The sequence below is a fragment of the Lates calcarifer genome, linkage group LG3 (genome assembly GCF_001640805.2).
Source record: "Lates calcarifer isolate ASB-BC8 linkage group LG3, TLL_Latcal_v3, whole genome shotgun sequence".
NCBI classification, from domain to species: Eukaryota; Metazoa; Chordata; class Actinopteri; family Centropomidae; genus Lates; species Lates calcarifer.
Genome location: NC_066835.1, coordinates 16,573,022 through 16,598,620, shown reverse-complemented (window position 1 = coordinate 16,598,620; position 25,599 = coordinate 16,573,022). Strand labels below are relative to the sequence as shown.

General features: G+C 40.9%; 1 protein-coding gene and 1 long non-coding RNA gene across 2 annotated transcripts in view; one reads left to right on the top strand and one right to left on the bottom strand.

Annotated features, from left to right (window-relative positions):
- sdc2 (syndecan 2) overlaps positions 1-14,780 on the top strand; it is a 41,496-nt gene extending 26,716 nt beyond the window's left edge. The window contains exons 2-5 of the mRNA XM_018686090.2: positions 7,299-7,413; positions 8,218-8,390; positions 9,124-9,253; positions 12,216-14,780. Of these exons, the coding sequence (XP_018541606.1) occupies positions 7,299-7,413; positions 8,218-8,390; positions 9,124-9,253; positions 12,216-12,379 (582 nt within the window). The 3' untranslated portion in view covers positions 12,380-14,780. The remainder of the gene's footprint in view (positions 1-7,298; positions 7,414-8,217; positions 8,391-9,123; positions 9,254-12,215) is intronic.
- The window catches only part of LOC108889569 (uncharacterized), an 85,085-nt gene that overhangs the window by 7,873 nt on the left and 51,613 nt on the right, over positions 1-25,599 (bottom strand). The window lies entirely within an intron of this gene.

Here is a 25,599-nt window from a genome sequence, read left to right as displayed (position 1 = left end):
TGTGACAATGAGAACTGATTTCATTCACAGGACAGAACAAAGCAGACAATACCTAACACGCAGCAAAGCTATCACAATATGCATATGAAGAATGTTGATATTGTTAAAGTTAATACACCTGAACAAACAGAGATGCAAAGAGAGCCTCAAGGGTGCTACCAACATTAATGTAGCAAACTCAGCCTAACAATAGTTACATCGGCCTAACAATAGTTTTCATGCTGTGCTAAGCTAACTGGCTGCTGTAGCCACATATTTAATGGACAGATTTGAGTTGTATCAATCTTTTCATCTAACTCTCGGCAAAAAAGCTAAGAGGAGTATTTCCTAAACTGTTAAACTTTTCTTTTGAGTGTGAAGCTGCCGTTTAGAGACAATTAGCTTAATTAGCATAAAGACTTAGAGAAGGCCTGGCACAAAACCCTTTGTAAAACTACATTTTGATGTTTTTACTCAGCTTTTTTTTAAAACATGGATTACACTAACGAGATTGGCTTTAGAGGTCCTGATTGTAAACACCAGCTGCTTATCCCTGCTTTCAGTCTTCAAGTGAAGCTAAGCTAACCATTTCCTAGGTGTAGCCACATGAAAATGGTATTGATCTGTATAACTCTCCAAAGGAAGGTGAATAAACGCGTCTCTCTCTAAGCCTTTAAGAAACTGGAATTAATCAATGTTTGGCATTTTTGCTTTTTAAATGAGTTAAATCATGAATTGATGATAAAAATTGTTGACTACTCCCACCTCACCAGTGTAAATTTACTAGCAAGGGCAATGTGTAACAAAAGAATGGAAGTGTGCTTAATTAAATATAAGAAAAGAGGAGACATGTTTACAAGTTCAGTGGCTGATGTAAGTGCATATGCTTTAGATATTCTCATGAAATATAGAAAAGTTACAGTTGTGAAGCACAATGCTTTATACATAGTGTAGTGACTGTGCTTGGAAAGCAGAGATGGATGATGTTTTTCTCTGCTGTGGTTCTTGCTAAGCTCCTCGCAGTTCTGAGGTAGACTTAAGGAAATAGTTAAGAACCAGAGAGAGAGCAGCAGACCAATGACGGAGGATCTGAGACTCTGTCTGTCTGCTGGCCCCCGTGCACTTGTTTTCCACTTTTTCTTCTCTCTGAAGTCGGTGTTATGATGTGTGGCTATGTATTCATCTCACGCCTTGGAGATGTGAGAGCTGGATAAGGGTTTGTGTGTGTCTGTGTTGGCACATGTGTGTGTGTCCCATGGGTGCTTTCATGGACACGCAGATGTTCGAGTGTGTGTGTGTGTCTGCATTCCTTTGAGGAACACTATTTCCCCTGGCCTGACTCGGAGTAGAGCTAATATTTGTTGTGTTAGAAGTGAGAGCAGTGTGTCAACAGTAGAAAGTCAGGAGCCCAGGGTTGGTTTAGATGACTCCATTTCCCTCCATATGTATCCCCTCATCCCCTCCATCTCTCTCCTATAGAAAGGAGAGAGAGATGCAAATATTACACTGACTCACAGATACTGTAAGCACATACAGACCCAGTGCCTTTCAAGCCCCGCTAGGCATGGACATGGTGATTTTGACGGGCTTTTAGCAGAGCAACCTCCAGGCTATGGGATTGTCTGCAGCAGTGGGTTATTTCCCCCTCCCTCTCCTCTCTTTTCTCATCCTTTCTCCCCTTTCGTCCACCCCCACTCTCTCTTTTATCTCACACTTTGTTCTCCTCAATCCCTCCTTCTCTGTCATCTGCATTTTGTTCAGTGCAGCTTTTTGCGTCTTGCTCAGATTTACAGGTCAAACAGACAGAGTGACAGGGGGACGCAGACATAGACAGACAGACAGTGTGGAAGCTGCGCTCCTGCTGGCTCATTAGTTCATTAGCAGGCAGAGATGCCAGTAAAGGCAGCTCTTTTCACAACTAATAGAGGGCATACATCACCAGCTACTAGCTCATTATGGCAGTTTGCCCTCCTTCTTCCTCGCTTTCACTTGTTTTCCCTGTGTCTGTCTCTCCTTTCCTTTTACTGTCTGTAAGCTTGATTAGACTATGCAGTATCTGCTTGTTAAGGTGTCCAAACGACGCTGTCTCTGTGTGTCTTGGTGTGTATGAAACCATTTTGTGTGACAGTCATTCACCCTAATGATAGCTAAAAAACTAATTAAATATAAATTTGAAAAGTCAGGAACTCAGTGGTTTGGTGTCTGTGATACGTTTTGATGCAGGGTTAAGTTCATTATCAGAAAAATCCATTCACCACTTAAATCAGTATAGATTTGAATATGTTAAATGCAGCTATGTAACCTTTGCTCAATAGCAGCCACCGTGGCCTCAAGTGACACTTACCGAATAAAAGTAGATGAGAAAATGTAGTGTAACAGCAGCACAAGTAAGGGAGAGCCATGAAAAAGTGCCAGTTAAACAGTCATACATACCTAAGGTTTTTTAGCATGAGCTAACATAAGTCACCATAGGGTACTAACAGAACAAGTAAAAGCTTGCCACAGCTGCATAATGTGCACCAAACAAAAGAGATCAATCAATCCAGGTGTTTACACACGTTGTGCAGTTGGCTCTAGGTAAACCGTAGGAATATGGCGTTCACACTACAAAGTAGTCTACTAGGAGTGTATGCTTGGCTGAATTTGATTGGCCAAAGGATGAGCCAGGTTCAACTTTTTTGATGGCCGACTGTGGACTTTTTATAATGTCAGTGTGAATATCAGGCACAGATACTGCTACTTGTTACTGCTACAAGTGGAGTAGAAACAGTAAGTTAATTATGTATCTGAGTGTGTTTGCATGTAGATTTGTGTGTGTGACAATGACTGTACAGAAGTGTTTGTGTATGTGTATGCATAAGGTAAATTTCTGTATGTGTGAACCTTCGTCCTCACTCTTTGTTACCTTTTTGCACACAAAGGTGAAGTGCCACTTTAAGAATGTGCACCTTTGTATCAGAGCCTGTTACTCTGGATAAAAGCCTCTGCCAAACAAGTAAATGTAATGTAAATGTAAATAAATATTGTATGATTCAATAAGTGTCACTCAGATGCTTTGATGTTTATCTCCATCTCCCTCGGCTATAATGCTCCAAGGCCTCTCCTTTCTGAGACATGGTCTTTTTTTAGTCCACTACAACATGTACATGTGGAGCTCTGAGAATGACACTTGTCAAAGCAGGACTAGTGGAAAGTTAAGCCTTGTTTATGAAGAGCGAGTGAATGTGACTGAGTGTGTCTTTGACGCTTTTAATTCCCAGAAAACCTTCTGTATTTGCTTCTGGTTGTCATAGCGAAGTGTAGTGTGCTGTTACCACACTGCAGTGCGGATTTTAGATGATTTAACACAGAGGCAAAGCATTGAAAATCAAACTGTCACCTAAGATTAGCTAGTAGTTGACAATTACTGTAGATTACTGTTGATTTCCTCCTCACTAACTATATACACCAGTGGTTAATCTTACAATCAATACAGCAACTCAGTAAGCCTTCAGAAAATGTTGTCATGGAGCCCTTCACTAGAGTGGTCACATTTCATTGAATGTGGGCTGCTATAAAATGGATTCCTACTTTAGACTCAATACTGAATTACTGCAGGTCTTAAAGTTTTTATTTTCATGGCTTTACGAAACTTTAATATCACATTACCTTTCAGATTTAGTGAATGACGACATAGATAGTAAGGGAAAGAGCACTGTTTTGATTTTCTAGGGAGGGATGAGTCAGTGGATTTTTGCCATATAATAGATTGGATTCAGAAATTGTTCTTCATCATGGGAAACTTAACAATGGTCACTAAAAAGAAATAATAAGTCGCTAAATTAGATATTTCCAACTGGATCAATTTTACAAGTTCCTCCAGCCCTGAATCTATTCTGCAAGTAACACTGCAGGAGTTTTCAAATAATTGCTCTTTAGACTGGAGCAGCTATGTCACAGTGAAGCAACCTTGTAACTGGTTTTCTGTGTCCACTCTGCTTTACTTGTCGGCAGATTGATGTCTGGTTCAGCTCAGACACTGTGATAAGGCCTGAAAGCAGAGACTACCTGTAAATGTCACCGGATTGATAAAAAGAGCAAAGTTTATCGGGGCTGCCGTGTCTGGGCACACGCATATGTGTGATAGAGAAAGTCAGCTTTATCGAGTTTATGTTGTGTATACTCCCGAGCACACAAAACTTGCTAGTTTGTGCCTGTCCCAGTGTGTCAGATAAAGTCAGTGAAGTTTATCGAGGTCAAACAGACCATTTCCTTCTCTCAGATCTGTGCTGATTTGGAGTCGCGTGGCTTGTACAGTCCAGCCTCTCTAATCCAAATGCTTTGTTTGAACTGTTGAAACATGAAGATTACAGAGGAGACAGCAGACCTGTGTACCCTCAAGCTTGAAATAAACAGCTCAGTGATACACTTGTGTGCCTTTGTGCACATCTTAACGGCAGCATAACTCTTGGTTGGATTTAGTCTTACTGCCATTGTTAAAAGACTAGTTCATTATGAGAAATCTACTTTTTTGCTATCTTGCATAGAGTTAGATGAGAAGATTGTACCACACTTATATTGATACTTACAAAGCTTCAGTCAGGAGCTGGTTTTGATCACATTAAACATTAAACATTAAGTGGACTCTGTGGGGTTGTGATGGGCATTTTTCGCTATTTGCAATTTTCTTTTATACATTCAATGAAAAACTGATAATTAAATGAATTATTTGTAGCAGGCCTTATATTGTATCACCCTAAAGAAAGAGAAAATAAAACTAGAATTAACTACCTCCACGTGCATCACTATGCATGTAATTTGACCATTTCCTTGTCTGTCTGTGTGGTGTCATGTTACATGCTCAATTTCTCACTCCAATGTGTGTGTATGTATAATCAATGAATCAATGAATGCTTGCATACATCTGTAAAACATGTCCACTCATGCATGCGTACATGTGTGTGTGGCCTCTATCTCATTAGTGCCCTTTGTCACCATTTGATCTGTGGCCTGCCTCTTTTTGGCCCATTGTGCTCATATCGCTAATGCATAAAGACCTGTCGACCGCATGGACCGGTGAATTGGTTTGCCAGGCTGTTGGGGGTGGGAGTGAGGGTTTAGGGGTGTTTGGAGGAACAGAAGGCAAAGAAAGGTTAAGATAAAGTTGCTTTGAACAAATTCTCTCTTTGATCAGGCGGCTCAGCAGTGAAAGGCCTTTCTTCCAGGAGTCAGAGCCAGTTGAGAGAGGAGAGATGGAGATACACATTGTTCTGTTTCATCTCGCCTCTGTCTTTCTTTCTCTCTTTCACACTGTTGTTAGCTGTGTGTACTCCCTACTGCTTTGTTATGGAGAGTGCCGGGCCTTTTCTTTCACAATGACACAAAAGCACACATATGCACACACAATGACTTAAAAGCATTACTGAACACACTCACATTAGAATACCGAGTGTAATTGGAAATGCGGCGGTGGAGCAGGGATGTAACAGGAGCATTTTCAGATGCCAGAAATGCCAAAGATGGGTCTGTTCCAGATTCTAAAAAATGAGGATTTGCTGCTTTTGTGTTTTATATAAATTGAATATATTTGGATTTTGCACTGCTGGTCAGACAAACCAAGCAACCTGAAGATGCTCAATGATTTTAATGGGCCTAAAGGGAAAGTTGTGGGAATACATACACTTGAACATTAGATACTTAAAACATATAATAAAAATATGTCAAACAAATGCTTAAACTCTCATAAAACACCATTTACAGAGTTAACCACTAATGGAAAAAAAAATGAACTGACAGACTACTTAATGAAAATGTTAGTTTCAGCCCTGCTTGCCTCTTCCCGTTCAAACAAAGAGTCTAAAACAGGTGCTAAGGGGCAAAATTTTCTTAGCTTTCTCACAGCATGCCTATTCTTTGTTGTTAACAAAAAAATCTTATTTCCTGTCAAGCCAATTGATTATTTCCCCCAATCCAGCTTCATTCAGCCCCAGGTTTATCAGCTCAACCATCCTCAGAGCAGATCTGGGAACTACAGCAACCAGCTTAATGGGTGCCACACACACACTCTCGCACACACACACAGACACACACAGGGATGATATATAGTGGGGTCTCTCTTTTGTACTCTTTTTCTCCCTAAAGCAGGACTATCAGTATAGAAGGGGCAGTACAGCCAACCACAGATTGGTGAATAGGAGTTGAATGGATGTTGCCATGGATACATTCATAGCTATTCCAGTCACACACACTCAACACAACACCTAAATAGTTACGTGTACCATATACACATTTGTATACCTGCTGTCATACTTAGGTATCCAGCGTATATCCGGTTCTGCGAATGAAAACTCCATTTCCTGATCTTATTTCTCATTAAATTCTCAACTTACAGACCATGTGAGGAGCTGCTTTCTAAACAAACAGGCACTGTTAAACTGCAGCCTTTACAGCCAGTCACTCCATTAAGCTGCAACACAAACATTCCCACTAGTCAGGCGAGTTGTCTAGGCGATGATACTATGGGAGGGACTTGTTATTGGATGGTCACCTGTGCCGCTGTGCTTCATTTAACTCATAAAACGTGGACATATGTTATTAGCCAGTGCAGTGTGGCTGTAGGGATGGCAGTGTTGGTCTGTCTACAGCTTTGGTCCAAACTGAAATATCTCAATGGATGAATTGCCGTGAGATCTGGTGTGGATATTCACTGTGTTCAGAGGATGAATCCTACTGATTTTGGTGATTGTGTGATTGATGATGAGCATATAAGCACACTGAAATTAGCAGTGAGCTCATACCACACCAATACGTCTCACTTTTAAAACACTAGTTGATAGTATCCATCTCTTAGGCACACACTCAGCTGTAAATTTGTGTTTGCACAGTGCTCTAACTCCTACTTTATATCCGATACAACAAGACAGATTGTTGTTTAGACCGTTTTGGCTGCACTTAGCAGCCTGAGAGATTTCTGGATGGCAAATTCAACAAGGATTTGTGCTCCTCAAACTGCTCTAATAATATGAGTTTTGAATTGCAACCCAAGAGGTTTTTATGTTTTCCAATTAAAGGAATAATCACTAACTGAAGTGTTGGTCTCAAAGTGGAGAGGCTGTGATTAATGATTTAGGAGCTAGAATAAAAAGTTTGCCACTAAACTTTCTGATTTATATTTAGATGCCTGAAACAGAGAGTGTGTGTTGTGTGGAGAAAGTGAAGGTCTTCACTTTGTTGATGTGATCTGGTGCAGAATTAAAACTTTTCGCAAGAACTGATACAAACAGAGACATGTAGTAAAGCGACACAAGTCCTGAGTACCTTGTTATCTTGGTTTTTTGCAGATAGCAGAAGCAGCCAAGACATCCTCTCAGCCTGATGACTTGTACCTGGATGACACAGGCTCAGGAGGTTATTACCCTGAAGATGATGATGACTTTAACTCAGGGTCTGGCTCAGGTAAGCTCACACCTTTACTCATGCACATTCACTTACACACTTGGGTAAAGACACACACACAGTTGCAAGCTTAGCAGGCAATTACCCGGGGGCATGATAACATTCATTTTCAAGTCTGCTGCAGGTAAATTTTATGAACACCAAGTTTTTTTTCTTTTCTTTCTTTTTTTTTTCTTTTACCAGCAGCAGACTAAAGCCATCACTTTCTCCCTGCTCTTTATCACTCTCCCTTTCTCTTTCTCTCTTTGTCTCTTCGTTCTCTCACTCGATTTAAATTGAGATTGCCTTGTCACCCGGACTGCTGTGGGCAAGTGTGCAAATTTCACATGTCTTTTTTATTAGCTTCTCTGCTCTACTTGCTTTAAGCACCTCTACACCACCCATTCCTTGGTCAAAAGTTACTCTTCTTCCTGAGAGAGTTGTATAACTGCAGTTAGAACAGGTCATTCTAGGTAAAAGGAGACAGGACAGTGATCAATAGCCTCTCCAATACTCTGCTCTGCCACTCTATATTCTATAGGAGACTGAAACTGTAAATAATACATTAAAATTAAACCAACTGAGTGTGAAGTTAAGTGAGACAAAGTACATGGATACTCTGGATATGAAATATTGATAACACGCATGCCCATATTTTGCCTATTTGAATATACAAGCATCATAATCTTTAAATTTTTACTGCATTTTTAAGCCCAGTGAAGCAAAGTAAAACAGTTGGAGTTTAACCAAGCAAACATTTCAGACATTTTATAAATTCCTCCTTCATTGAAAGACATTATTTGCCCGTCACTCTCTTTCTCCCAGGTGCAGGTGAAGAAGTGGTGGAGGAAACGGCGACTGTCAGTACAGTTTATTTTGAGCCCAATGCAGCACAACCCACCCAGGACTCCACTAAAGATTTCACCCCCAGGGTGGACACAGCCACGGTCAGAGAAAAGGCCAGAGAGAGCACACCCAGGAAACCATTCAGAACAGAGGTAAGACGTATCCTGAAACAGTGCTATGATTTAAACAGTACACCAAACAAAAACTAGTTCCATCACGTAACCCCTGTAAAACCACAACTAATGTCATTAATAATCATGGTAGCTCGTTTATGACTACCCTGACCGAAGGGAGAACAGCGCAGAGCGGCAAGTGTGTCGTTATCCTACCCAGTATATGTCATCAAATCCCCTGTAATACCAGGAGCTGTGAGGTTGCTTTCAGGATAAAGATCAAGTGCTCACGTCAGTTCTCAGTGTTTTCGCTCCATTGCAAATTATGGAGGATTACATCTCTCTCAGACATAATCACATATTCTGGAACCATCCTAGATCTCACTTCTGTGTTGCACTCCTACTGTACTGTACTGGACACTGCATCTGTTTGGGATTAGTCGTTAAGGTCTCAACAGCCCTAAGCCAAGCCTACTTGGCCCTGTTCCATTTATTTCCCTCGTGCCTCTGTCCTTTGCACCCTTCTTTGGTGTTTTTGGAAAAGGCATGGGATACAGTACATTTACTGGGCGGGTTTCATTTTAGTGGCCCAGTAAAATTCTCTCTTTTCCCTAAAAAGAACAGTTAAGCATTTTGGGAAATGCAGCCAGTTAGCTTACCTTAGCATAAAGACTGTAATCAGGGAAACTAAAGTAACAAAATCTTAAACTTAAAACCCTCTTTTCTTCCTGTCTTGCCTCTTCCCCTTCCTGTCTTTCTTCTCCTCACCCAGGCACCAGTGCCAGTTACAGAGGACGTGCAGAGGAACCAGATGACCAGTACGACTAGTGCCCCCGGCTCACCCCAGGAGGCCATCGAGGTCCGCACTGAAAACCTCTTCCAGAGGACAGAGGTGTTGGCAGGTATGTATCACAGTAAACCACAAAACACACCAAACCACTTTTTCTTTAGAAAATTAATTAAATACACAAGGACACACTCCAGTTTGTGTTCTAAGTGAGATCAATCTTTGTTTTTGTCAGAGCGTCTCAGTTTGATTCTCCACCAACAAGTTCTTTGATGCATTCTGGGAGTGTTTATTTAGTTTGCAGTCTCATGTTTCTCAAATTCTTATATGTTACAACATGTCAGCACATTTCCGGAAAGTCCTGGAATTCTATGTAATATTTTCCCTAAAGTCTCCAACCTAATCCACTTCTCAAAATAATTACTTTTAATAAACTCTGTCTGCGTCTCGCTGTGGGACCTTGTAGAGTTCGCAGCATTGTGGGTGTTTCGAGTGTGTGCTGTTTGCTTTGAATACATGAAAGAGGGTGGAAAGGAAATTATCTGACTCAAAATCACTGTGCTCTCTGATGCCGTCTCTCTTTCCCTGCGTGTCTGAGGCAAACATTGATTGGCACCTCGCTTCTACTTTGTTGTGATATCCATCTGGTGTTGGCAATACGCTGAAACAACATCAACAAGGACAAATCAGGACAGACTCCCTCACATCTCTCTCCTATTGATAGGCTCATTTCATCTTTTCATTTCATTGCATATTGTTTGTGGATTGTAATTGAAAAAAAAAGGATTGGCAGTATAAAGTCTTCGGATAAGGCCTTTAAAGTGGAAATATGTATACCTTGGTCACCTCCACCCTTCTTTTCCTTCTCCACCACGTTCACTTCACCCCTCTTCTAGATCATAACCATTATTCTTCATCTCCTGTATGACTTCTATAAAAATAATTGCCCATAATGTAATTTTCGTTTATTCGCTCTGCATTGCATTACTGCTTCTTGGAGCTCAGAAATTGGGTGCGTGCCAAGATCTTTACCCATGGGGCCGTGAGGGCCAGTCGACATGTGGAAACCTAAAGTGGAGCAGAGGGCAGATTGTAGCACCAGGAGAGACCTTAAACAGATTAGGAAGCTATAAAGAACCTCATACAGGCATAATTGGGAGGGAGAGAGTGAAATAAGCCCATGTGGCGAGTTAGGAGTATTAGTGAGGAGAGTCAGGGTCAAAGCTGGAGTTGGGGGGGGGGGGGGGGGGGGGCATGTATTAATACAGCCTTGGTGGGTTTAATTCAGATTTCCCTTGATGTTAGCCCACTGTTGGCCTATTGGTTTACAATGTGTCCTTTACAGAAAGTTTAACCTCAAACACTTTCTGTTTCAGTCTCACTGGGGTGCCCTGATTCAGAACCCTATACTAACTATGTCTAATGGTCCTGCATGGATATGTCAAGGACATTTTAGTCATTGATCGATTCATATAATTTGTTACAGCCAGAATGTTGAAAATTTAAACTCATGGGACAGTGGAAATCCTTTTAGTGACCCACTAACTAACTTAACACAAATCATGTAAAATTTCAAGATGGCAACACAAGGCAGGACTTCCAGAACAAGGAGTCTTGCCTTGTGTTGACTTGAGTGGAAGAGACCTGGAATAAATCGTGATTTTTGTTACCCTAAAGCCAGCTGACTTTTTTCTAGTGGCGGGCTGCACATTTCACACCTAGGCCTTTACTGGTGGCCTACCTGAAAGCATGTCATGTACCCAGAATAAATGCCATTACTGAAGCAATGCTATAAAAACCCAATTAACAGTCACTGAACTCTTCCTCCTCCTTCAGCCATTGTGGATTGAAAAAACAGCTATTAAACCTACACTAACATGTTTAAGCTTATGCTAGTAGCTATAGATATGGTTTGCTAGCTCTGACCAGTATGCTCTCTGACCATCCAATCAAATGACATGAAAATACTGATGTTATTGTAGGCCTGCTAGAGGGCCCCTGGTCTCGCCAACTCAAAATTTGTTGATGTATCAACAGAGGTGTGGGAACAAAGAAACAACAAATCCGGCAATTTACCCTTGCACAGTCTCAGAAATGTACATCTCAACATTTTATCTGTCGCTCCTCTGGTCTCTTCAAACCAGTGATTCTGAATTATAAATTTAAGGGGTGCCCCGCTAACTTTGCTCATGAAGCACAGTTAGTCCAACCCAGTCCATGGTTGTATACTGTCGTCAACCCTCAAATTTAGGAATATAACCCTGATGCTGTCATAGTGATGTCACCTAGGTTATTAATTTGGGCTCGGGGGCTACTAATTTGTAAGAGAGAGCTTGTGTTACAGACTGGTATGTGTGAATTTGACAGATGTGGAACAGGCAGAGAGTGTCTAGTCCAGTTTTTTTTGGCTTGGTGTCTGTCAGGTCTGTGTCAGCGGTCAATATTTTAGTCTTGCAGTGACATTTATCAGTGAGTTCAAGGACAGGATTCGGTTCAAGCCAAGCTGGACTGGTTGTCCCGGCTGGATTTACTCCCCTGGACTGTTGACGATGGAGCCAGCGCCACAAGCTACTTCCTCTTAAGTCCCAAATGGCAGTCACTGATTGGAATAGAGACCATGTTGAATCAACCACACTTGGGGCAGCACAGCTCTGTATACCAATCAAAGATGGGAGCATTAATATCCCCTTAATGGAACATTAACTTTTAAACACATTAGAGGAGGTGAAATGAACCACAGAAAATGATTGACTCTGTATCTCCTGAGACAAACTGAAGGTTTTCCCACTAACATTCAGTAACTACACTGGTTTCAACATTCTGTGGTGATGGTTGCAGTTTGTCTTCACCACATTTAAGCCCTCAATTTGAGAATATGCTGTTGTATTGCATTAGTATCAACACTTACTCGAATAATAGCAGAAACAGTTGTTAAAATAAACTGTGTGTTGTAATTGATTGGAACAAATTTTAGGACAGATTAAAGGTCTCCTTCTCCTTTAGGACACACAGTAGACGTTGACTTTACTTTCCAAGCATTGATAATTAACTTCCCTTCCTGTCTTTGCCTCTCTCAGCTGTTATTGCAGGCGGCGTGATCGGTTTCCTGTTTGCAATCTTCCTCATCCTCCTGCTGGTCTACCGCATGAGGAAGAAGGATGAGGGCAGCTACGACCTGGGAGAGAGGAAACCCTCCGGCGCAGCCTATCAGAAGGCCCCAACCAAGGAGTTTTATGCATAAAATCTCACCCTCCCCTCCGCCAGATTGACAAAATCTCGAGTGACTGTCAAAAAAGAAAAAAAAAAAAAAGAAAAAAAGAAAAAACGCAGTCCAACAGCAAATCTGTTCGAACACAAGAAGAAACAACAACAAAATGTTCTCAAGTTGATTAAGGAAAAATAGCATAAAGGAAAGGTTTTGCATAGAGTATTGTAATTAAGACCTTTTCTTTCTTCTTTTTTAAAAAAAATGAAAACCAAGCATTTCTCATTTTATGGCAAATCTCAGTGTATTTAAACATGTTGTGTATTATTTGAAAAGGCTGAAAAAATAAAAACAGGATCTGTAAAGGTGAGGAAACTGATCGCATCTGTCTTCTATCAAAGGAGCTGTTTTTAGTCGCTGACTACTTTTAACTGTAGCAGTATGTTACTTGTAAAGAAAAAAAATTTAAAAGTGGAAATAATTGAATATAATTATTCTGTATCAATCCTACGTTCATTTTTTTTCTTTTTATTTTGTCCTAGCATGTCTGATGTTGATCTCTTAAGGTGTATTACATTAATTTATCTTTTCTCTGATGTTAAAAAAAATGCCTTTGTAGTTTTGATGAAGCTCTTTGGTCTTCATATTAACGCTGTTAACGGTCAATGTAAATGTTCTCCCTTCAGGTTATAATGTTTATTATTTGCTCTCACATCCGTTTTTTTAGTCAAACGTGGGCGTTTCATTATGTCTTGTTGATTTGTTTGTTCTCTTCTCGGTGTAGCCTTTTTTTTTTCTTTTCAACAGCGTTATATTTTCATACCAGGAAATTGGTCTTTAAAAAATAAGTGTGTCAGGGCTCGAGACAAGTCACAAAATCTTGCTTCTGTTTTTCGTCTCGCTGAACTTCTTTTCTATTTAAATGCATTCTCTCTCACATTGCACATTCACTGCTTTTGCTTCCCACTGCTATCCTGCAGCTTTGCGTGTGTAGTGTTTTGGGGTGAAGTTTCTTTCGCCGTGGCTTGTGGTGTTTTTGGCCTATAGCCACCTACCTCCCCCTCGATTTTACTGACTGCACCCAAACTCTGCTAACATCTCTTTCCCCCCCTTCTCTTTCTCTCTTGTTTGCCCTAACCTCCCTCACTCCCACCTTCTTTTTAATCAGACTGGAACACGGCCAGTTGGGCTGTCAATACCCCCCCACCACCACTCTCTCTTTTTCCCACTCAGCTGTATGGAGCCACCCGGGCAGCCTGGTGTTATTGTCCGTGTCCCAGTGTTGATGCTTTAGGCCCAAAGATCTGCTCAGTGAAGGCCTGCTACTGCTTGGACACAAACAAACCAGGCCGGGGCTAAGTCCCCCATCCATGCAGAGCACAAAACTCTGCAGCAAACAACACCGGAGCCCCCCTTTCTAGAAACCTAGTTTCTCAGAGTGAGTGATAAATAAGTCTGCACGGAAAATCTAAGACTCGAGTGTTACGTTTGAAAAGTTTTGAGACTTGGCTTGTTGAGGGCTATTCATGATTTTCAGAGGTCATTTCAAAATAGCTTCGGTTGAAAGATGAGGTTGTTTACCAGGTTTACATCCTCCACAAGGTGTTTGTCTTGGTGCCATTTTGCATCCCCAAATGAGTTTAACTAAACAAAAGGGCCACAAAATGGCTGTTGCAAAATAGCTACATTAATTGAAAACAAACATTACAGTCAAATGACAACAGGTTACTGTTCTCTCCTTATTTTAAATGTCGACATTAACTTGCTCTCAAAAGACGTGTGTTTTGTCCGGCAGGTTTGTGAAGTTGCCTTTTTTCAGCATGTACAGTAATGTGAAGTAGATACAGTAGATGCTGTCACATCGTCTAAACTCCTAACACCACCCACATGCAGCTGTTCATCCCTCTACCTCTCCATCCCTGTTCCTTTCTCTGTGATCCACTTTCATCCTCTCCCCCCACCCATCTCTGTCGTCCTTCCTCGTCATAGGACCTAAGGTACTGAACTATACTGAAAAACCCAAAGACTCACAGTATTTCTACTCCCACCATCTTCTCATCCCCACTCCCCTCCACCATGGCCACATCATGTTGTTTCCTGTCTCTTTTTCGTCACTCGTTTTTTCTCTCTCTCTCTCTCTATTAGAGACCTGACCTTTGAGTCCAATTGCTTATTAGTATATGAAAAGATATATAAATATATATAAATGTATATTCACAAATGTTTTAAACCTTCAAAGTGCCTACCATTTGGAAATGTACTTGCTCAAGGTGAGCATGTGGCGGGTGTGTACACACAGGAGGGGTGTAAACGACTTGACTGGCATTCTGTGAGCATGGATGACTGTAATGGTAACTTTTTTTTAGTCTTACAAAAGCTGACAGTATTGTACCTATAAGTTGAAACAACACTACTGAATAAACATTGTGGCCTAATATCCAACTGCCTTGTGTCATCTTATTTTAAAATAACACTTGTTTTTGCCTCCTGCATTTGTTGATTGTGTTAATTTTTACCAAGTACCTTGGTAAATCAGCACTGAATCACACAGCACTTGAAGGAGTTTACACACTTGATTAAGTTATTTATTAAGCAAACATGCTCAAGATTTCAGATTCTAAAATAAGAGATTTTGCTGCTTTTCTCTGTCTCCGATAATTGTAGAGTGAATATCTTTGGATTTTGAACTGTTGGTCAGACAAAACACTTATTTTTCAGGTATCACCATGTTGTAAAACAACATGTGAATCAAGCTTTAGATGCTGATAGGCAGATTTTTAAAACTCTGGACAGAGACAGGCTACTTGTGTCCTGCTTGTCTTAATGCTAAGCTAGGCTAATTTCTGCCTAGCTCCGGCTCCATATTTAATGCACAGTCATGAGAATGGTATCAATCTTCTCCTCTACCCTTGGCGAGGAAGTGAATGAGCATGTTTCCTAAAATGTTGAAGTATTCCTTTAATATATGGTCAAAATCATGCTGTTCTGCCATTAAAGTTGTGGCTTTTAGATTATATGTTTTCTAATTTTTTAAAATACCTTTGAGCAAATATTTCTCCCGGTGTACTGAGTAAAAGTAACTACTGAGTTAAAGAAAAGTTGAAACCTTACGTTCATTAATACTAAAAATGTCTCAAACAGTGCTCATTTGGTTAATTATTCTAAGGTAAGCCTTTCTTACTATGGTCTCCCTAAAGCCAGAAGTACCCCACAGCAAAACTGCCCTCAAAAAAGGCTATCTCTGTGTCTCCAAATAGAATAGAACATTTAAAATCTAGGGCTGCCTTTAATACTCCACAGCACATTCAATCTCTTAACATTACTTAAACTCTAAGGGGATTATCAATGTGCAGATGAGTAATCTTTATGTGGTTATGTTCTCCACCATATCATTTTAGTACCCTAATCTCACCCTGTTACAGAGGGAGATTAGAGTAACGGTGGGGATTAATGTCACACAGGATTGCACATCTTGAGTGGTGCCATGAGTGGAAAAGAGAAACCGGCGAGGCTGACAAGAACTCTGGAAACTCTCAGGCGGGCAACTTTACTCTCATTAACCAGTTTATTTATTCAGAGTTATCACCAGAAACACATCATGGCTTGTGTCCTATGTGCTGTAAAAGTAAAGGTGATTACCCCTCTTTAGAGCGGCTTATTAAGAAAAGGTAACATTTCTCTTTTCCCTTTGTGTTCATTAATGGAATAAACGCAGCAATTATGAAAATTACTGGAGAGGTGGGAACCATTTAATGCCATTAGATTAACCTTTTTTTTTTACTTTGAGTGCAGAAAATCAGCTCTTTTTTGACATTTGATCTCTAGTGACTCGTGATTTTACAGGCTGCTTCATCACAATGGGGTTATTCATATTCATTCTGGTGCTGAAACCATCCTGTGATGTTCTTTTTGAAGATAAAAATGGAAAGAGGAACTGAACATGCATGCATCAGTGAATATTCCAAAAGTGTGTGTGTCTGTGTGTGTGTGTGTGTGTGTGTGTGTTTACATATGTGTGCTAACGTTTGCTTGCATTTTGTCTCCTCTTGTATCTAACCTGAGGGGAGGCAGATCTTTGGGGACAGGATAAAACTACCCCTGGTTCCTGATATGTTGTTTTAAGTGAATACTCCTCTTTCTACTCCTTTTCTAAGGAATCGGGTCAGTATGTTCTAATACGGTATGTGATATTTGCCCAGAGGCAGTTTATACAAGACAGCCCACCAGGACAGGACCCACTTAGGGGGGTGGTAAAGCAGAGAGCCAATGGGAGAGGCCATTTATATTGAAGCTGTTGCAGTAACAAACATTTCCCAATCTGTCTCCTCCTCTCTGTGCATGTGTTTTAGTCTAGACCTTTAGTCTAAAGTTTGTGTCAAAGTGTAACAGGATTTATGTGATGTTTGTGCTTTGTGTAGGTTAATGTAAAGGGTCAGTGTGTGTTTACGTCAGGAGAGAGAGCATAAATGCAAATCCCACTTAGTCAAAGATATAGGTGGACTGCTTTTAGGCTACTTTATAACCCTTCTTCTTTCTTTCTCATTTTCTATCTTTTCCTTTGTGTCTCTTTTTCTTTTTCTCCCTTTGTAGCTTCAGAGCTAATTCAATAAAGCTGTCGGCCATCAACTGGTAGTCAGCGCCAAACCATGCAGAAACGTTAAGGAAATGGCGTCCAAGGTAAACAGGCTGTCAGGCCTCATAAGAGCTCATGGCTGGAGACTGAGCCTGGGCCCGTCTAGGGTGGACACGTAGGACCTCACTGACCCAAACACAGAGTACAGCAGCACAGCACACAGACACAACACTACGCCGGATCAGGCCAATGTGCCTGTCCAAGCCCAAGCCTGGCAAATCAAACTGTGATAATTATAGTATGATGAGGCTCGAGCCTTGGTCCAAGCTTCAACCTCAAGTCTATATTCTCGCCTGGCGTTGCTCATGGCTGTCGCTGCCACACGCCTCAGTCTCAACTCTACCAGCTGCAGCCACCGCTGCATGATGATTTACAGCTTCAAACAAAGAAACCGCTCTGACTCTTACAAACAACATAACATTAAAGTTGACTGGTGACAAAAACTCTGGGACTCATTGTCTCGTTGTCCAGAGGGGACACTTCTACAACACAACACAGAATAATCTGCAATAATGCGCTTTTTGGACACTGCTGCCAAGAATGAACTTTAGCTTCACTTCTAAGCATGGCCTGACAAAGAAAAGAATAAAGAAACGCTGAACAAAAAAATTTACTCAAAGTAAAAGCAACCCAAAGCACTGTGGTGACTACAAATGTCACAAATGCGGTCCATCAAATAGTTGCTGATTTAGTCTGAACAAAACTGGTGCACGGAGAGCATGCTGTTAGCATGGCTAAAAACGAATGTTAGCTTGTTAACAATAGTTTTATGAGCACAAATTTGCATCAGTGTGCAAGAGAGGCTGTACTAGACTAAAAAGGATGAGAAAGAGTGGAATGGTTAGAAATAAATCATCCTCAGACAAAACAAGAGGAAATGGTAATGTTAGCCTGTCATATAGTCACTATATTTAGTCATCTCTGTCGTAAAGAAACTTGGCATCTGTGATCCCCATCTCCATCCTCCCTGAGCCAAACCAACCTGTCTTTAGTTCAGTGCTCTTTACTGGATTTAAGGTTTGACTGGTCAAAGAGGACAGAGGAGATAACCCGCATGAGCAGTATTTCCTTGGCCTTCCTAAAAGCAAAGCAGTCTCAGAGCGAGCGTAATTCACTCCTGGTGAGGGAGGTGAGCTCAGCTGAGTACTTCTTAGGATCAGAGGTTTTAGCGCTCAAAGATGCTTAGGAGGTAAATCATGTCTGAATATTGTGAAACTGCTACAATGAATTGAATTTGTAGCCGTTTTGTGTGGGCTTAATCTCCATCTCCTTTATTATCATTCCACTTTTTAAAAGCTCTGAGTCATGTATAAAAAAGGTAATTTGGGTCTTGAGGTTTTAAAGCTTAATGATGCTTTTTACATTCGGCAGGGAAGCATGAACTAATTATGCAACAATTTTGCTTAGTTTGGATGATCCACTGGGGAATTTCAACAATTTTAATTCCTTGGTTCAAAGTATAAAACAAGGCTGAACCAGGTTAAGAGTTCTGGCTGCTATTGTAAGCTGGTAGTTGAGTTTGTTTCACACATTTAGCAAAATAAGCTTTCACTGCTGCATAAAGAACAACACATTTGGGAAGGGAAGATGAGTGTAATTACTACTGCTAACACATTCTGATGATTAGAAGAGTGGTTTTCCAGCACCCTGTTGGCAAAACAGAAGCCAACATGGTGCAGGAATCAATCAAAAAGCAACACAGCAACAGTGTTTAAGACTCCCTCATCTCTAAAACATGATTATTGTTGAGGTGATGAATCCTACAACAGTCAAGTGATTTCTGTCTTTGGTAATTGAACACAGATGACTTAATCATGTTTTCAAAGAACAGAATAACAGTATGCCCAGTTTCTGGTCCACTTTCATGTAGGTCAGTGTAATTTAACAGGCCGGATAAAGGATGGAAGGAACAAGATGGTATTGTGAGCTCACAAGATTGGCCTCATGTCTTCTCTTTGTGTTGTATCTTTTTTTTTTTTTTAATTTTCTAAGCTTATTCATTGAGGTTAAAACAGATTTCACCCACGTCACACACAATTAAATTGCACTGATTGCACTGATTTATCTTAATAACCTCATATTTTGTTGACTCAAAACACTACATCACCCTTTCGGAAAGGAGTAATGAGGTTCTTAAGAATCATTTATTGAGGTAAACTATATAGTTTTATATTTTGTGAGCAACACAAAGCATATTGTGAGTGCGAAACAGTATGTTCTGCCCCAGAGGATGACCACTCCCTAACAAACTATGTTCTGCTTCGTTATTCAAACAAAGCAGAAGTATCATTTTCAACTATGTTCTTCAGGATTATCAGCCAATAAAATCTAAACATTCTGCTCCAAAAACTCCAGCTGTCCCAGTTTTTCTGACATGATTTAGAGTTAATGGGCCTGAGCCAGAGGTGTAACTATACAGGCTACAAAGCTGAATGCTGGGAAGCTCTAAACAGACACTCAGCTCTTGTGCCATTTACTCCAAACTTGCAGAACATACAAATGATAACATATTATATCTCTAGTGATGCAAATTTCTAATATTTGCACTTATGTTTGCATGTTAACATTTGCTAATAAACACTACACAGCTGAGACTGATGGGAATTTGGTCATAAACTGAAGTACTGGACAATGCAAATTATTACTGTAAATGCCTGCCCTAAATTTCTTGGCAAACTATCCAATAGTTGTTTGAGTTCATAAAAACCCAAAACTGAAGAAAAGAAAACCACATGGTGGCACTAGAGAAAAAGTCAGGGGATCACGAAAATCATTAGGCGTCATCCTCTGGATACCATGAATGTCTGAACCAACTGTTGAGAAAGTTCATTCTGGATCAAAGCTGTGGACCAACCAACAGACTGACACTACCACCCATGAAGCCATGATTTAGCCACTAGCATGGCTCAAAATAAATGCTCTCAGAAACCAACCAGAAACACAAGGTGATCACTGCAAAACTGTAGAAATACTGGTGGGATAATTCATGCTACAGAACTCTGACTGATATAATTTAGAAATGTCTAATATAACCCTCCACATGACAAACTCAATTTGGAGAAACAACAAGCTACTCACTTTGCCAATTAATCACCAAGTTTCTTGATTAAATGCTGGCTGATAATAGATGCCAATGTGCCACCTTGCTTCATTTTGATTGGATTTGGAAATCATTTAATTCCCTTTCATACCCTCACAAGAACATACATACGAACACTTCCCATTGCTAGACTTCTCATCTTCCCTGGGTTTAGCCTGCAACTTGATATTACCATCGTTTCATTTTAATGCAGCCTGCTCATTGGAGGTCCACTGGGGGAAAATGGAAGTTTTGTTTTTGATTAGAGAGCCCATGATGGGAACGTTTATAACCATTATATACTAATTAGATCTGAAGCTACAGGGGGGGGAAGTCACATGGATTTGTGTTCAGAGCCCATGGGAACACTCCATTTTCTGGGACTGGAATACTTACTACAGTGATGGTTTGAATTATGTTTTTTAGTTGTGTTAAGACTCTGTAACATTGACTTCATCTGCACTCATTCACTTTTCGCTACATTATATTCAGTGTAGTATAAAATATGCAGTGCAGTGAACAGTTAAGTTCCAGTAAAGATCAATCACAGGGGGGAAAGTTGGGTTTTGATGTTGAAAGTTGCAATGATTAACTTTATAAAAACCACATATATTTCAGTAAGAAGGCTCAGTTAAGCCACAACATGCTGATCCCATCTTTCTTTTGTCTTTTTATATTGTTTGATTATATATTCATCACAGAAAGAGGCAACTTTTTAGCTGCTGAACTCTGCCAGACCTTTTTGAAGACCTGGCTTTGCACTGCTGCCTTTGTACTTATAATCATTGCAGGGCTGTATGATGAAAGCCTCATATCCCCAGATAAATCATCTTTCCTGGATGTCAAAACCAGGGCAGGGAAGAGGATGTGTCTTTGAAGTAAAATCTCGGTGGAGAAAATCAGAGGACATTGTGGTGCAAATAGCTAGACTAAATATTTGTTAATGCTTCAAGTCCTTTTTTAATCACTTAGTTGTAGTGATGTGGAGAGAACATCATGACAACAGCAGTCGGTGGCAGCTGGGCTCCGGAGGAGTCCCATCACATTAATCTGCCGGTGATGGATGCTGCTGATGCGTGTCTGATGCTGCAAGCCTCTTCTGTGAGGCAAGGATGTTTTTTGGTAAGGACAGACAGGACAGATCATTAACAGCGAGCCCCCCCCCCCCTGGACTGGTAATGATCTGACCAGTCCTCCTGTGGCGCTCCTGAGTCTCAGGGGCACTGTGCTCTCTGAAGGACTTCCATATTTCAGGCATTCAAATCACCATGGCCTACATCATGTCCAGATCTGGACCACCACCTTAGGAGCAGTGTTTCTGCGTCCAGGGATGATCAGCCACATTTAGGTTTGGCACAGTCTACAGAAGTGGAGCATTCAGTGCACCCTCTGACACTCCATCAGCCAGCACTGGACCCCAGCTTTACTAACAGGCTTGAGAAGATGTTCAGAATATGCTTTGGCCCAAAAATTTGCTGTTTGCTGTCACACATCTCTTCTGCAAGCCTGTGCAACCTACTTTTACCTTTCTCTACGTATTTTTGCGGGGACATGTACTTTCAGATTGTATTTCACCTTTAGCCTTGTTCTGTTTTCAGTTGGACACTCACTGTTTTAACCCTTTTTTCAACAGTAATATACAGTTGAGCTGTGAAGTGTGCTATGCTCATGTGATGCTGTGGTATTAATTACTAAAGCTTGACACAGACTGGCCCTTAAGAAGAAAAATTCTGGCAGATCCTAAGATACACAAAAGCTGATGAAAATCATGACATATTGCAAGAAACCCTCAAAATTCACAGAAATCTAAATGCTAATAGTGGAGGGAGTTAAATTTGCCATGTAAAGATACTGCTGTGCTAGCAAGAATGCAGTGCTTAGCGTTGGAATATGCAGACAAATATTTACTTTTATATAAGCTACCTGGTGTCACAGGTAGGTTGAAGTCATATTTAATTAGACACTAAATGAAACATGACAATAAAACAGCTCATGTGCCTGTCTGAACTGTGGAAAAGTTTGTAGCCCCAGGCTGATGGTACAGGTAGGTCTACTGAACATCTTTTAATCAAAATTCTTCCCTGGAGCAAGTGTAATGCATTACATCAATAATATATGTTGACAACAGCTTTGATGCCAGTGTTACCGCACTTCTCATTAGAGGAGCTGACAGTCCTGACAATTGTATACCCAAAATGCCACGGATGTGACAGCCTGAGCAACCATCCAAGTCCTAATGTAAAAATTGGCTCCTGGCAATTCAGCTATATCACTCTCTCATTAGATTTTGTCTTTGTTTTTACATCTCTCCATCACTGCTCCCATCATGGCAACTGATGTATTTTCATCATTTGTGACAAGCAGGGTCTCTGACGCCAAAGAAAAGCTTTTTTTTTCTTTTTTTTGTTATTTCGCCTGACAGATGTCCATGCCTGTGCGTCTAATTAGTGCAAAGTGACACTTTCTTTTTCTTTGATTCACTATCTCTAGACTGAAGTGTGTGTTCACAGAATGATGCACTATATGTGTAGTTTTCATCCTGCTTATGATCAGCCGTGCTGCCTCCCTGACGTTTTTCCTCAGCACGGTGTATATTTCATCATCGCATTGATTGGACCTGATGTGCTCAATGTCTGAAAGCACTGATCAAATGTATCAACGGATTTTGTGTTTGCAAAATCAAATCAAAAACAGGTGATTATTAACTGACAGTCACAATTTTATATAATTTTACAGATGGTATTAACATTGTACACAGTGCTTGTTTGGATTAAGTTTCATGTCAAACAATTTCAAAAATGTAACAATTCTTAAATCCTGAGATTGACTTTTTGGGAACACTGCGTTTTCATGTGACAGCTGATAAGTTATGTGACACATCACTCTGCCACGGCAGGCTTCACACACCGTGAAGCATTCGCCTCAGTTTCTATTCTGATTCTTCACTCAAGCCTGTGCACACCTTTTCATCCGTCTCTGACTCATCCATTCAAGCCGCAAAGAAGAAGAGCAAGACAACATCACAGACTGAGCTTGGGCAACGACAAAAGACAGATAGATTCTAGGAAAAAAGACACTGCCCATTCCACTAAACAGACGTGGCTGCCTGCATGGCTGATCTTTCTCCCTTTGTGTCCCTTTGTCTCTTCCTCGCTCTTCTTCTCTTTCACTCGCTTCTCTACCTGCTGTTTTTAATGGCTGAGTGGAGGCAGGGGAGAAAGAGAGAGTGAGCGACACAGGCAAGACAGTGAGGAAAAGAAGGATGAGGAGGATGAGGATAGAGGGAGGGGGGAGAGAGAGAGAGAGGGGATGGGAGGGGAGGAGGGCTCCCGTCTCCAGGCAAGGCTTTAATGAACAGCCTTTGAAGTTTGCAGTGATTGAGCAGCACCCGTGTCCTCTTCAAAAGGGACCAACATCTCTCTGAAGACATGCCGTCGTTCCCTCTCCCTTCCCGTTTCCCCATCTCTCCCTCCTGATTTGCTTCCTTTTGTCTCTGTCAATTCCATGTGAGATCTTCACCTCCTCTTTCTCCTCTCTCCTACCACTGGCTCCTCTCACCACCAATGGCTCCTCTCACCACCACCAACCCCCACCTTCACCTCCTGTCTGTGATCAGGACATGGATCATGTCTCTACTTAACTAACCGTGGTGGTCCCATCCCGTTAGCTCCTGGACTTTGAAGCCCATGACTACAGGATGGAATGGGATGTATGGAAAGAAGAAATGTGTGTGTGTCTGTCAGTGGAGCTTGCATGTGTGTTGCACCTTGGTTGCCTACGTACATATATCTATATGTATCAAAGACACACATTCAGAAATACAAATGCCTGCCTGCGGCATTCAGGAACAGATAGTGAATCCCCTCCCATCATCCTCCAGCACTGATACTACTCTGTTATCTCAACAAAGTCATCCATCAATCCAATCCTCGTACGCTCTTCCTCTTCTTCTTCCTGCAGGTCATCCTCTTTTCTTGGCTCTCTCCTTTGCAGTGGCTCTCCGTTTACCCCTCCCCCAGCTAATTGATCTACACTCCACTGTGGTGGGCTCCCTCCATATACAGTCTATGACTCCTGCCTGAAGCAATCTATTAAGGCCATGTGTTATCAAAAGGAATGTATACTGTGCCGCACATGGTTTGAATTTGAGCCAAGGGGAAGTGAACTTCAGATTGAGTATGTTACATGATGTTTGTTTGTATCTTGTGCACAAGCTCGAGGACATACATGCACACATGAACAAGTAGCAGTGTGATACATATTCCACTGATTGAGGGTTGTTGGCAGTAATAAGCTAAGAATGATGTAACAATGCATCAACAAAGAACAGATGGCCAACTTATATATAAACAACGAAAGCTTTGAGATATTTCAAAAACTGGCTTAATAATTATTTTATGATGCTTTAATGCACTTGTTAGGCTTCAAGGATGTGTGTTGGTAAATCTTAACATAACACTGTTAGACTGTTTAAAAGGCACTGTTGAATTCAAATGTTTAAATTCCTATCAAGAATTCCTACAGTTCTGCTATATGCTCTTAGTTTAGATGTGACTTTAGTTTAATTATGGCTTGTTATGATCAACATCGATACAAATTTAAGATCGAGAATGGTTTATTCTTCAACTGACCATGTTATCTCTGTCTTCTTTCTTTATATCCATGCGGTCATGTGCTGTTGTGTTTGTTAGAGCTGAGGCTGGCATGCGTGAATTTTAACTCTGGATTTCATGGAGCGGACAGGAGGCCAGGGACGGTCAGTCAGCCAGTGGCAAGCTTAGTCTGTGTGATTACAGCTCCCTTCTCATCCAGGTCCTGTTTTTGTGGCGTGGCCAGCAAGAGATTAATGGGTTGAAAGAAAACATTAGCGCAGCACCATGGTTCATGCTCACCTCTCTGCTTCTGCCTGCTTGAGTGCGCTCCGCCCTCACCCTTTTCCTCCCCTCTCTTTCTCGATCCCCCTTTTTCACATAGAGTCCAGAAACCCTGCTTGCACTTGTGTTTTAGTGTGAAGGAGATCTTTGAAGGACATCTTATTCACAAATGCTCCAGATCTTGTTACTTAATATGTAGCTAATCTTGCTTTTGGATGTGGAATTTTTGCACACATAGTCAAACTTTGGTAACTAAAATCAAACCAATAAAAACTGTTTTACTTTTTTTTTTTTTTTTTTACCACAGAAGACACTGTATTAATGCTCTTTCCACTTAAGAATTTGGTTTATACAAAATGACACCAGTGTGAGGTGTTATTTGGGTGGGCTATAATTTGTATAAAAGGTACCTCTAATGTCTCAGATCATGAGACATCAGGTCAGTACCTAAACTGTAAAAACACCGGACAGGGAATACAAACCTGCTGCAAACCATTATCAGCCTGATGTGAAACATTTTTAAAGGCCTTTTCTTTTTCTGTTCCCTCTCCTCTCTGTCAGCTGCTCACCCAAGCAGTTGTCTGAGGTTTTTGGTCCCACCGTGCTGCCTCATGCCTGGAGAACAACTTTGATTGTTAACCCATAAATGATTCACTGAGTCATATTTTTA